General features: G+C 42.7%; 1 protein-coding gene and 1 long non-coding RNA gene across 5 annotated transcripts in view; one reads left to right on the plus strand and one right to left on the minus strand.

The window, feature by feature from the left end:
* Positions 1-7,976, plus strand: part of LOC142830475 (uncharacterized) — a 33,440-nt gene extending 25,464 nt beyond the window's left edge. Inside the window, exon 3 of the long non-coding RNA XR_012905752.2 lies at positions 7,305-7,976. This is a non-coding gene — a long non-coding RNA (uncharacterized LOC142830475). The remainder of the gene's footprint in view (positions 1-7,304) is intronic.
* The window catches only part of ZFAND4 (zinc finger AN1-type containing 4), a 29,574-nt gene that overhangs the window by 13,087 nt on the left and 2,179 nt on the right, over positions 1-14,308 (minus strand). For all 4 annotated transcript variants that reach the window (XM_075935707.2, XM_075935708.2, XM_075935704.2 and 1 more), the window contains exons 3-5: positions 6,512-6,587; positions 6,341-6,408; positions 1,973-2,159 (exon numbers count right to left, since the gene is read on the minus strand). In XM_075935707.2, the coding sequence (XP_075791822.1) occupies positions 1,973-2,159; positions 6,341-6,408; positions 6,512-6,587 (331 nt within the window). The remainder of the gene's footprint in view (positions 1-1,972; positions 2,160-6,340; positions 6,409-6,511; positions 6,588-14,308) is intronic.

Below are 14,308 nucleotides of genomic sequence, written 5' to 3' on the forward strand. Positions count from 1 at the left end.
ATTTAACTGTGCAACCATGGAAACATTAAGAAGCGTATTGAGTTTGATTCACACGTCGTATCACGTCTAACAGAAGTATTTTCTCTTCAAGAGAGATGTGGAAAGAACTAAATTCCAAGAGAAAGTCATCACAGGTCAGAAAGGTGTAATTACTACAAAGGATGCCAAATCTTAAATTTGTGAGCGCCAGATATGTCCCAATCATATGGCCACAAATTAAAGTTGGCATCTTCCCTGGTTTTCAAAGGCAGTCTACTCCACTTAAATGAAGAAACAGTGTTTGTGCTGACTCTCTAGGCAAAGATCAAGGACAGTTCTTGGATGAATAGGATGGCAAATCCTAAATTAGAATGTGAGTAAGAGTCATGTATTTCCTCATTGAACAACTGTGCATAAAGAAAAGCAACAAACACTTCATACCTTTATTCGTTCTACATTAAAGAACCCATCCAGACTCACAACCTTGCAAATAATAAACAAGTCAATTCCGTTTGCCTGGTTTTCACCTACTACTGTTAAAAGCGACACCAACAGTAACTATAACAAAAGAATTGAGAGTTCTCTTCTCCCTCTCTCTACCCCATTTTACTTTGTGCAATTGAGAGCACACCATTTACTGGTTTTACTCGTTATTTATGTCCCTAATTTTGATACACTAATTTGACTAAGAGTCTTTACAGGAGATCCTAGAAAAACACCCAGTCAGCATAATGTATTTCCCTGGAAATAAAGAAGCTGGCTAAACTCCAATACAGTCATATTTCAATCATATGTTAGAATACCAGTCTTAACAGGCAGGGAAATTCAGATCACTAATTTTTAAGAACAAGAATTAGAACCCCTGGCAGATACTAGAAAATATATACAAAACTTGACTCTCTCCCCATTTCCTCCAGTTAATATATATTTTTATTCTCTCTTTCTCTACAGCACTCAGTAGTTTGGGAAAGCACAAATTCAGCACTACATTTTGCTAAGTTCCTATGCTTTATATTTTTCTCCTGGGTGCATTCGGTGCCAAAACATTAAAAATTCTGAAAAGTTCTTCCAATTGTATTTGTCAACACAATACTAATCTAATCTGGACATTTATAATCTAATAAATCCATGGTACACCCACATCTTGAATACTGCGTGCAGATGTGGTCTCCTCGTCTCAAACAGATATCTTGGCACCGGAAAAAGTTCAGAAAAGGGCAACAAAAATGATGAGGGGTCTGAGCGGCCAGCACCTCTGCAGCCCATTTGGAGGTAGGGGAGGAATGAATTTCTGCAAAACTGCATTGTGCAGTGGTACGGAATTCCCCCAGGAGTATATATTTACGGACAAGTTACGGATGCCAGCTGCTCCATCCACCAAAGCCACCACTCTGCTCAGTCCTTCAGCCGACAGAGTGGAACTACAGTAATGAAAACACCCCCACACAGTGTAATCATTAGTCAATACTGAGCAGCTCTTTAACTAGACTGGAGAATCCTGGAGAGTAGAGCCAATGAATAAGCTTATTAGTCATCACCTGCAAAAACAACTAAAAGCACTGTGGCACCTTAGAGACTGACAGATTTGGGCATAAGCTTTTGTAGACAAAAACCACTTCCTCATATGCTTCTTCGTGCATGCATCTGACGAAGAGGTTTTTAGCCACAAAAGCTTATGCCCAAATAAATCTGTTAGACTCTAAGGTGCCACAGGATTCCTCGTTGATGTAAACAGTGCCAGTCACAGTGCTGAGAACAGACTGACTTCAACCTTGTTTACGCACCGACTACCAGAACAGGCCTACCCTCCAAAGTGTTTGCAATGCCCCCATCCCAGACGGTTTTGTGTCATCTGCAAATCTGATCAGTGACAGTACTGCGGGAGACAGTCTAAATATTCTCTGGACGCCAGTTAAGGAATAACAGCTGAAAAGTTGTAACGCTTCCCCAACCCCTGCAGCCAGACGTGGAAATCAAACCCCACACTTTTTACCTTAAAGATTCAGATAATGGTGTTAAAGTGCCATCCCCCCTGTCTACCACACGGAAGAAATTCAACTGATCTCCTTCCCGGTACACCAAGAAGGTAACTTGTTTGTTGGAAGGCCCCTTCTCCCAGACCTCATCTCGACTGGGATCCATGTATTCAGCCATTTCCCTAATAGGGTCTTCCACAGGAACTATAAGGAGAAAACAGAATGAAAAACAGTCTATTTCAGCTCTGATCCCTCCAAAGAGGCTGAGGTAGAAGACCTCAACCCGTATACTGCATTTAAAAAAAAAAAATCTACAGCGATGGTCTGAAAATGTCTCTGATGGAACAGTCTTCAGGAAGAAAACAATAACCTGCCCAACTTCGTGTCAGCCTAGAATGAGCTTTTTCAGCCAGCGACTCAAACACCTGCTTAGATGTGGTTTGAATTCCCTGTGGTTCCATGTCATTTAGGTGGGTGTTTCAAGAGTCTGAAGCACTCTAGTGTGTCTGGCTCAAGTTCCCCCACCTCTCCCTGCTATGTTTAAAACCCCACCCTCTAGTCTGGGGCACTTCAGTGACTGCTGGCAGTCAGCCCAGAGGAGCCAATGGAACCACCCTGTGTTGACAAGTCTGAATGGGGCCAGCTGTCAGCCTCTAGCTATCATATCGAGCCAGGGTTTTATCATCCCACTTCACAAGCACCTCCATTCATCCTGTCAGAGCCATCAAAATCCACAGCTTCCATGCAGCGACTCACTGTGTCGCTCACTACTCGTCAAAGGAAACCTACTCACAGAAAGTCCACCTGCTTACAGCTATTAAGGAAGTTAGGGCATGAATGCTTTAACCACATCATTGCCTGTGTTTGGGACAGTGCAGAGGTAGGGTTATTTTTAAAGCTTAGCTGCCAGAAACAGTTGATTGGAAGGGTACAAAGCACAGTCTAAAAATTTAGGCATTTGTTATCCCCTATTCATCTGTCGGGCTCTCCTCCACTTCCCTTACTAGCCTTCTCCTTTCACTGAAGCACACCCCCACCTCGCTAGCTCTGAGCAGAACTCCATATGAGAAAGGATGGAATGAGATAAATGAGCAGACCATAGGATCCTGCTTAGCTACTGAAGATCTGGCATTAGACCTGCCTCTCCCTCGCCACCTGCAACAACGGAAGAAGTCCCATGCATACTGGTGGCTTACTACTGAAAGCACACCTCTTCCTACAGCTCTGCAGCACATGCATAAGGGATGGAGAGCGGGACACAAAAGGCAAAGGCATACCAAACAGGGAGGGGCCTTCAGATGTCCAAGGAGGGGATAGAAAGACAGAGGAGAAACAAAGTTAGTTGGTTAAGGATGGAAAATTCTATTCACTAGATTTATAAGTCAAATATATCACCACTACTTAAAGAGACTGATAAAGACTGTAAGCTCCCCCCTAAAATATTTAAAACTCAAGTTACAGTGAGCAGAGGAAATCCAGAGACAAATGAAATCAGACCCATCTTGACGTTTTAAACCTGGTTAATTTTTTCCAGTCTAAAAAAAGAAAGATTGAGGTTAAATTTGATTACTCTTTACTTTGAATTAGAGAAAATAATCTCAACAGCACTCACTATGTTTTAATTACTCTGAGCTCAGTTTTTTTTTTTCTGGCAAAAGATTAGTTTTGGGGGAATCCTAGAATCATGTTAAGAGACTGAAGTTTACAACAAAGTTTATTTAGAAAGGCTGGAACCATTCTACTTTAAGTTTCGCCAGAGTATGATTAGAGAGAGCAAGTAGGTCCTTTAGAAACAACGACTAATGTAATTCTCCTATGAAAATAACCTACAACACATGGAGTGCATGTAAACTACAGCCCTTTTTCGATAAAAGGATGTAAATTAGATGTATCGAAATTGTAAATGAAGCCAGGATTTGAATTTCCTGCACTTCATTTCGATACGTCTAATTTACATCCTTTTATCAAAAAAGGGATGTAGTTTAGATGTACCCAGAGAGAAGATAAGAGCAGAGTTTTGTAAAACAAGGCATTTTATGTTCTATATAGCAGATTGCACTTAGTGACATTACAATGGAGGTTTCATTATATGAAAGCTAAGTGTCAGGCAGATTATTTTTAATTGCCTTTGAAAGTTGAACTCGTTTAAGCTTGATTAGATGTGAATCCCCAAAGGATGTGTAGAGGTCTCTTCTACAGAGTGCTTTACAAGTGAAAATAGCAAAGGGATTTCCTCACTTTCATCATTCATGCCTTTGTGGGTTTTATCACATAACAATGCTTTACCTATCCTAGGGTAGGCTGCTGCCCCATCTGTAGTAGTCAACAAAACACGTGCCAGACTGACATGCTTGGGTAACCAACGCCCCAGCTGTTGTTCAAGGGCACGGAGATTCTGAAGTCAAAAGAGGCTGTTTGGTGCACTATTTCTCATGCTCAACCTATATTGCTCTTCGGCCTCAAAGTTATTTCAGAGTATTGCTGAAGGGGGCCTATGCATAAAGATCTGGATATCCTTGTATATATGCTTTGCAAGTATGAACTGTTCTCCCAACCAGGATCCCAACAGTCAACACTTTGAGTGAAAGTCGCCTAAAAATTGCATTGTCCATTTGAAAATTAGACAGCAGAAATCAATTAATCTATCCTATTTCTAGCTGAGAATCAGTGCCGTCCTGCATGTGTATTTCTGCCAGCATTCAAAGCGCAGTTCATTCATATTATTTGAAGAGGATAGCTCCATTTCGCTGCCTTCCTCAAAACCCATTCTTTTTTTTCCAACAATTAACCTTTCTATCCTCCTTTTTACTTCCCTTTCCACGAGTCTATTAAAAATTAAGAACAATTTATGTGCAAACTGATAACGTGTTCGGTTGAGCGAAACGTATAAGATGGCAAGGCCACATGTTGCCTAAATTACTGCCCTACCCTTTCCTTTCCTGCTAAGGTGGCACTACAGAACTTCAGTTTGTTAGCCAAGGGTGGATCTGATTAGGGTAACTCCTCTAGAATTCTGCTTTCAGGTACTCAGCCTGAAAAAGTAGATGATAAAACAAAGGGCTAACTTATCTCAAGCTGAAGAAGAACTGCCACTGACAGTAAGCAATAAAGAGAATAGAAACAATCAAACCTCAAAGCTCTGACTAATTTGTAAGGAAAGAAAAAACAAACCTCTTCACAGGGACGCTAATGTGGTGTCAAAGCAGACTGACATATATTGAAGCAAAGACTCCCATAAACTCGATATACCGAATAGCTCTGGATTCCTAATACTACTCTTCTTTCTCTTTTAACTATTTTTTAAAAGGGATACAGACTTAAAATATAGTCTGTTTCATGACACACTGTATTTTAACACGTAGCACCCATTCGAACGACTATGCACAAGTGTGTTAAATGAAAGAAAAGTTAAATCACTTTGCTAATACAGGTTGAATCTCTCTAGTGTAGCACGCTCGGGACCTGACTGGTGCTGATCCAGAGAATTTGCCAGACCACCAGAGGTCAATATTGTCTAGCAGCATTGACAACACTTACACTGCTTACTGGGCTCTGAGAAGACAGGGGTAAATTAAAGCTACACAACAGCACAATACACTGAGAACCAAGACTGGGATCTGTAAACAAACTTTATGGGACTATGGGAAACTTGGTTACACCCATAAATGGACATCCAACTAACTAAAATCTTGCCGGGCCATAGATGTTGCCAGACCAGAGAGGGTCAACCTGTAATAATCTTAGTGTTACAAACAACACCAGAAGATACATTTTTAGGTACGCTTGATTTTTAAGAGGTGTCCTTTTACCAATAAATGACATTTTCACATTACACAATTAGGATGCGCTAAACTGGATAGTCCAACAGGATAGTAACTTAATCACGCTAGCTGAGTTTTTTTTCTAAGTTAGTTAGGAATTTCAATTGGCATCCAACTCCGTAAGTCTCCTTTGGAAATCTCACTATCATGTGTACTTATTATCTTTTCCAATATTCCTAGTTAAATTAATTAATACCTTATTAATACCTTATTTTCGCATTAAGTCTATACTGTAGAGAAATGCAGTTCAAGTAAGTTATGTAAGGGAGCCAGTCAATATTTTATTGCAGTAATCACTTTTCAACTTCTAGCCCAACTTCACATCAAGAGTTTCCTTTAGGCTAATGACGTTTAAAACCACAAAATACGACAAATCAAAGAGATGGGTAAACAGACCCTTACATGCACCTCAAAAATCTTCCAATTCCTTTACAATTAGTCCATTTAGCCGAAAAGCTTAGCTAAAATAAAATGGTCTACAGTTAGGAGCATTGGAGTAAAAGTCATTATTAGATTGTCTTGATTCTTCACACAAAACCGACACAGACTTAAACTTGTACCTACCTCTTCTAGTGTTAATAGGCCCACCTCGCATAGCCAGTACCAGCTTCAAAGTGCAACCTTCCGAAATGCTGCAAATAGTCAACAAAATAGATGAAGTTTTACTGTCCTCTCAGTTTCTAATAGTAAAAGCTATGTTTGAAAGTGTTTGTTTTAGTTTTGTCTTATACTCACTTGTAATCATTCAAGCAATAGTCATCTTCCAGCTCTACATTATTCCAAATTAAGTGCTGCTGAGAGACAGGAATACCTTTGAAAAGACAACATTAAAATCAGTCAATTGGTAGAACGTCATTGTAGATTCTTCGTCAGAGAGACTAAAAATGGTTGTTTTCTAGCCACACCACTTGCTAGACAGTAGGTGTGCATTTAAACACACTGCAAATGCTATAATGTAGACTAAAGGGCAACCACTCAGTCAGGTTTTGTCTGCGCCGCAAGCTGAGCTATATTGCAACCCAGGTAGGCACACCCATGCTAGAATAGCTTAAGCTGATCAAATATTCTAGGGCTTCCCAAACTCTACACTTCAACTCTGTTTCTGTAGGACCCCAAACTCACCACCTCCACAGAGCTTCTTTTATGGGACACTGGGGAATGTTTATGGTCAACTGCAGCAAGATACAACTTTCAGAACTTTGTTTTTAAAGGGGTCTTGCCTGTGTGTATGCACGCTATTTTATTACATATTGTTTTAGAGCAGGGAAAATGTTTATCGACTTTATCAAATGCCTTTAAAATATGCCTAGGATTTTGAAAAATATAAGTTCTAAAATATGATACAGCAGAGCCATTTGGAACAGTTATGACAGATCAAGAATACTCCGTTCAGTAAGACTCAAATAATTAGTAAAATAGGGTGATGCAGACATCACTTTCATGAGCACTAAAAAAGTGACAAAATGAAAGTAAGGGTTCTACATTCTTCTCAATGACTCTGGATATTAACAAGATTTTTTTTTTCTAGCTGCCATCCCTGTAAACTCATCCTGCAACCTGAAAATCAAGCTGACTGACTGTGATGGCAGAATTTGGATCACAGATTTACACTCTTGCACACTGAGGCTGCACAGGTGTATTGGAAGAAAGACTTTGGCCTTCAATTAGAAGTTAAACAATTGTGTTTGATGCACATATGAGAATACATTTGAGCTCTCAATAATAGCACTGCAGTCAACTCCCATAAAACTAGAGTTGAGAAGACAACAGCACATGAGAAGGGAGAAAAGAGCCAGTTGGTTTGTTTGCTGCTACAGGGTCTATTTGCACAGTTCTGAAGCAGAGCTCACATTTTGCAGCCAACATCAATGTTTTTTAAAATAAATTGTGAATTACAGGAACTGTCCCCACCAGGTTATGGGAGAGGCCGCTTTTATCAACATTAGAAGGTTCCAACATATTTTTACTTCAGCCAAAAGAAAAGGCATGAAATGACATTAGTGCAATGCAGCAATGCCTGTATGTAATCTGTCAAAGTCACATGAGAGAGACATGGTGACATGCTAGAGAAGCAAATGTCTTTTCTTCAGCTGGCTATTTAATAAGTGGTGATATTTCAAGACTGCAACATGAGCAAAAGCAAACACAAAAAGAAGTTGGCAAAAGGCAGCGTGCTACAATAAAATGATTTTTAACTTAACGGCCTGGTTACAGTCTTTATTGTGTGAATTTGTCATGGTTTCATTTGCCTTCAAGGGGTGATTTCTAATTACTTTCATAAACTGATAGAGCATTTGTTACAAAATGTTCTTTTGCAACAAATGATTCAACTTTAATCCTATAGAGGCAAACATGATTTTCATTCTTCTAAAGGTAACAAAACCCTTTCGGTGGAGGATGTGGAGTAAAAATATTTTACTGTCTGCAATAAGGGAAGCATAGGCACACTCATTTTTATGTGGTTTCCCATAATCCTACATTTAAAATGCAAATAAAGTACTATCCGTTCCTGCAGGTTCATATGCAAGGAAAGCTGCATTCGGTGCCTTTTGCAGGATTGTGGTTTATATTCTACGTGTAGGCAAATCTGCATACAGATTCAGAACAAAACTGGCAATGATCACGAGGTTTACTCAGAACTGCTTCTTCCGATGAAGCACGTAGTCCTGCCACTGGGCAATTCTAATCCGTATGAGCAAATAATAGTTCAGCCATGTTACTAAACGCTCCATCAGGTCAGCTGGCCAGATGGAGCTCAAGGGAGGGGATGATAGCTAATTCGGGTCTTGCCGTTCTCCGTACACCTACTGCCACTCTTAAGTGACAACCTGCTTTGCATGAGCCAACCCATGTCCTCTCCCTGCCTCTCTGCCCTCAAAACCAGGTGCCATTTTGGTGCCAGCCTGTCAGGCACAGGCCTTGAAGGTCAATCCCATTCCATCTTGCTACATCTTCCTGGCTTCCTTGGGGTACCTGCTTTAACATACCAGAAACATCTTTTACCCCACAATATGTGGTGCTGAAGCTGAACAGCCTGCTCCCATTTATTATTTCACCTTGCATTTTATCATCCTAAATATTCCTCTACAGGTCAAAATCTATGCAATCTTTCAAATCTGTCTTTTCAAACCACCTTCCAGGTGTGACTACATGCTGGAAGAAGGGTACACTGATTTTTTCACATTTACTGTCCCTGGCTACAGATGTTGAGCTGGCAAAGCAATCTTTGCTTGGTCTAGGAGACCCTGTCTACACTGGGGAAGGTTTCCAAAAAATGCAAACTAGTTTAAAGCATCTTAGAGCAAGAACTCAGACAAGGTCAGAACTACTTTCTACAGCTAATATACACCCCAGTGTGGACAGTGACATTATTTGTAGTGGCAGAACTTGCCTCTGCAAAGAAGCCAGAGTAAGCTGCAAAGTTCAGTCCACTCCCAGTGCTTGCTTTTCAACTCAATTTGGTGACATCACAATTAGAGATGTAAAATCCCGGTTAATTGGCTAACCAGTTAAACATGTTGTTTAACTGGTTAACCAATTAAATGAGGGGTAAGTGTGTGTGTGGGGAGGAGGGGGGTTGCTCCAGCAGGTAGGGGATCCATCCTGGCCAGAATAGCCCTGGACTAGATGCTGCAGCAGTCCCTGCCTGTGATGGACCAGGGCGCCGCACAAGCAGGAGCTGCTTCAGCCCTGCCGGAGCAGCTCCTGTTCGTGACAAGCACCCCCGCAGGGCTGGAACTGCACACTGCTTGCAGCAGGCAAGAAGCTGCTCCAGCCCTTACTGGATAACCTTAACCAGCAAGCCTTACTACCCATGAAAGGGCAAGGCTTACCAGTTAAACCTTCAAATCCCTAACCACAATAGGTTGCTGTAAAAGTAACTACCAGTTGATTATGACTCCAAGTAGTAAGGAACAAGACTGATGCAATTTACATGCAATGCACTTGTGATACAGAATATGAAGAGAACGCGAGGAAACATGATTTTCTAAACCAACATTTATAAAAAGGTAGAATCAAAAAAGAGAATCAAACCGAGGCAGAAAAAGAATTATTCTGTATTTTGCTTTAAGGAAAGATGACTATGAGATGAGAGGTGACTTCACAAGTGTAAAAGGTGAACTAGAGAAACTTGGATAGGGATCACTTTCAGTCCAACAGCAACAGAAGAGATAACAGTCATTCCAGAGTGTGCGTTTTTAGTACAGGAATTCATATTTATAATTTCATTGTATTGCAGTCTAAATCCACTGCTCGTGTTAGTTTTGATCTACAGCTACAAAATGTTATATTGTCCAGTCTAGGATCAATCAATATACTGTTTCTTAGACACCATACCATGCTACCTTAAGACAGGATTCCTGAAGGACGTGAAACTGACGCAGTGCAGGCTACTGCTGATGGTAGTCCTATTTTGAGGAAGACTGACTGACAACATTTACATTTTTATGCCATTGCTATCAAACACATCTCCAAAGACACATTCAATGGAACGATCCTGGGTGAAGGAAGAATTGAGGCTGCTACTGCCTTGAAGTTAATCAAGTATGTTTTGCTGGGACAAGTTTGAATCTTTGCATGTGATCTGCAACATGGGACAGAAAGCTTGTGTCGGAACAGATGTGTGGCTGAAAAGCATGGCCACCACATCAACCCTGTTTGAGCTTCAAGCAGTTTCACTAAGGATTTAGATGGGCTAGAGAAGCTGTGGGCGTTTACCTGTTATCAAGGTTTACCTGTGCTCTTCATGCCTGGTAAAGTCAGCAGACTGGTGTTGGGGCTATTCTTGGTGCAATATCCCGCTTTCTTAAAGCAGACATCAACTATTTCCATGTCCCTAAACCTGCCCAAGAAGGTCAGATTATGAAACAGGGAGTAGGAAAATGGTGATGGCAGTATCTGAAAGTCATATTCAGGGCTCGCCGAACCGCGGCGAGCCCTGCTCGCCAGCCGGGCTGTCCGGCAATCAGCGCATGCACAGATCGCCCGAACCCGACTCTTCCGGGTTGTAATCTCGCCACGGGTGAGTAGATTGCATTATTTGTCGAGCCCTAGTCATATTTACTTAGTCCCCGTCTGTCTGATTTCAGGCCTCGTTACATGCACCGGTCTCTCTTGATAATACAACAGACAAAAGATCAGTTTTCTTTGATAGATTTTAGTTCTGCTAACGGCATTTGTTATAGTTGACCCTTGAGTGAGGACCTTGCAAGGGAATTGTTAACACGATTCTGTATTTCCCCCCAGAGATCATATACAATTATAGGGAGTAATAACTTGCCTGTAATTTAATTGCAAAAGCAATAGCATTCACAATGGGATGTTCCACCGCAATGGTAAATGGGCTATTTCATCACAGCATTCTAGTTATATGTACAAGCTACAACAAGTCAGGAAAGAATTGCCTCCCTCCCTGCCTGCTACACAACATGTTGGGATCTTTTAGCCCCATCCTAAGTCATACACACGATTTTCAGAAACGAGCGCTGGTGGACTCCTGTGTCTTACACATTTTTGTGCGGTGTATTTATCAGTCATTTTAAAGCCTATACAATCAGGTCCATTATTCAGGAATGCCAAGCAGTTTACCACTTTCCTGCTCTGAGAAGTGCAATACATAAATCATCAAGTTCTAGTAAGTGGTATTATTTGTAGCTATAACTACAGATGTAAAATCATGGTGAAAAATAACTAGTTAAAAATAGCTGGTTAAAAAATAACTGCTCCAGTTGGCCGGACCACCAATTAATGGGTTACCGGTAAGCACCAACCCAATAAGGGTTAACATCCCTAGCTGAAGTGGAAACTTTAATGATAATCAAATTCTCATGTGATATCTTCTCACACGTTACACATGCCTAGTGCAATATATGCGTATTCACTGGCCTCCACTTTTTTTTCCCTGCAAGAAATTCAAGTTCTTCTTCCTCATCACCTTCAAGGACTTCTACAGATTTCTATTCTCCTTCCCCTTCTTCCTCCCTGAGCACCACCTGCTCTGCTTACCTTAATATGCTATTTCCTTCTTTTTATCTCCCCCTTTCCTCCTCTTAACAGCAGCTCTCCTGCTCCTGTACATTAAGCAACCTGATGCAAGCAAGATAGAGTATTGGGGCTGACTGAGGAAGCCCACACCTGAGGGGTAAATGGGGAAAAGCTGCTGGCCTCACTAGTGACAGGGCTATATAAGGCTAGCAGGAAGGAAGGAATGGGGAAAAAGGAGGAGCCAGGGAGTGGAAAGCTGTGCTCTCCAGCTAGCTGGAGAAGCTAGCAGTCCCTGAAGCTCTGTACATAGTGATGGGAAGTGAATTGACATGGACAATAAAGGGCACAGGTGACTGCATCAAAAGAAGGCTCTCCAGCGGATTTGTGAGCACAAAAGGAGCCAAAGGTCGAGGGGCCTGTGCACAGACCCTGTTTTACTCCTTTAACTCACTTAATTTGGCTATATTCTGCCAAACACTTATTTACTTGGCCATGAGGGGAGGGGGGAACAAAACCTCCTCCCCCATCATTCAACCCATAACACCACTTCTCCATAAGTGAATATCTTGTGAAGCTAATTAAGGCCTTATCTACATGAAGGAAATTCATATCTGTATGGCTACAGCAGTGTAGTTGCAAAAACTCTTAATGCAGGCATGCTAAACTGGTGAAAAAAAGGGATTTATAGAAGAACAACTGTCTTTGAAATGGGTGCAGAAAATCGTTTTCTGCAGCCACCGATCTCACGTAGTTCGTCAAGATAAACTGCTGACAGGGCATCCGATAAGCTGCCTTTAGCTCCCATTGACCGTGGTTAACTGTTCCCAGCCAACGGGGCTACCGGAAGCAACGCTGGCCACAGGGATCTTCAGGCTGCCACAACTCGCCAAATGCTTTTTCTCGCCGCTCCCATTGGCCAGGAACAGTGAACTGTGGCCAGTGGGAGTGGCGGGCAGCTGTACCTGTGGACACAAGATAAACATCCTGTCTGGCAGACTGCCACGTGCAACCCACAGGTTGTCCACCATTGAGTTACGCTGTTGCAAACCCACTGATCTAGTCACACCAGTGCAAGTTTTCATGGCAGTAGAGTTAAGCCTTAGAGCTAAGCCTACTTTACATGATGCTTTAGAGCAGGGCTGGGGAACCTCCAGCTAGGTGAGATCTTGGCCACCTGCTTAATTTGATCCAACCCATGGCAAGTCTGTGGCATGGGTCAGGAGCCCCGAGCCTTTGTGCTACCCGCCTATGCAGGGCTGGAACACGAGCAGAGGAGAATGCAACCCATGCTGAGTCATCTGCTTCCCCCAGACACATACCAAATGAGAGCTGGCCCAGGAAAGTGTCTTGCACCACAATACCCTACCCCAGCCCTAAGGCCCCTCCCACACCCTGCTCCCTCTCCCCAACCTCCTGTGCGTAGACCCCTCCTGTACTCCAAAGCCACTGGCTCCACCCTGGAGCTCCCTCCTCCACCCCAAAAGCCTCTTTACCAACCCTACCTCAGAGTTTGCACCCTCCTCACCCCCTCCCAGCCACAACCTCCCAGCTCCCTCCTACCCTCTGAACCTCTCATTTTTGGCCCCACCCAAGAGCTTAAGGGGTCCCACAAAATCTAACAGTTCTGGGGCCCTAGGAGAGTGATTCTAGCCCTGATTACAGGTGAGTTGAGTGAGGGTATTTTTTTGTTTTGCTTTGCTTGGATATGACCCCCCCAACTGTTTTTTCTGTGGGTCAGTGGTAAAATAAAGGCTCCCCCCTCGGGATGTAATAGTGCAGTCAATCAACTGATAAGCAAAAGCTTATTGGTTAATGCTACAGTCTCCACACATTTCCCTCCCTACACCCTTGCCAGACATTTTTTTTAGCAGGTTGGCCAGAAGTCCAGCTCAGTCCTGGCTTGCACTGGGTCTGGAACCTACCCCACTGCAGCTCTGCATTGAAAGCATATTAGGAGCTGGGCAAGCAGGCAGCCTGGCTCAGTTCCAGCTCACGCCGGACCCAGGAGCTCAGACCCTCTCCCCCCGGTCCCTGGACAGGGACTGCTTGCTGCCTATATCAGAGGCAGCAGCACAGGGCGACAGGGCAGCCAGTCCACGAGTGGAGCTGGTTTTAAACTGGCTCCCCTCACGGACCTTCTCCCGCCTAGCACCTTGTGTGGCTGCCTCTGATACAGAGGCAACAGCAGTGCAGGGGGGCTCCTTGGGAGTGGGGCTAGCACGCACTGGCTGCCGGCCCCACCCCCGGGGATTAGAGAATAGCCAAGTAACTGATAATTCATAAGGTTTCTTGACTATTCAATCAACAGATATTTAACATCCCTACTCCCCACCTGTATCAGTTATCAACAGGTCCCCATCCACTGAATAAAGCTTTGACATACTGGAGACTAAGACGAGCATACAAGGTCTTTAAGAAACACACTATAAACACCCAGCCAACTACAGAGAAGACAAATCAGCAGATTCAAACTTCACATTAAAACTCCAATGATTTAAAACTCTGTGAGCCAAAAGGTTGTATCTAAGAAAATCCTCTGAACTAGCT

The sequence above is a fragment of the Pelodiscus sinensis genome, chromosome 8 (assembly GCF_052426305.1).
Source record: "Pelodiscus sinensis isolate ZL-2025 chromosome 8, ASM5242630v1, whole genome shotgun sequence".
NCBI lineage: Eukaryota > Metazoa > Chordata > Testudines > Trionychidae > Pelodiscus > Pelodiscus sinensis.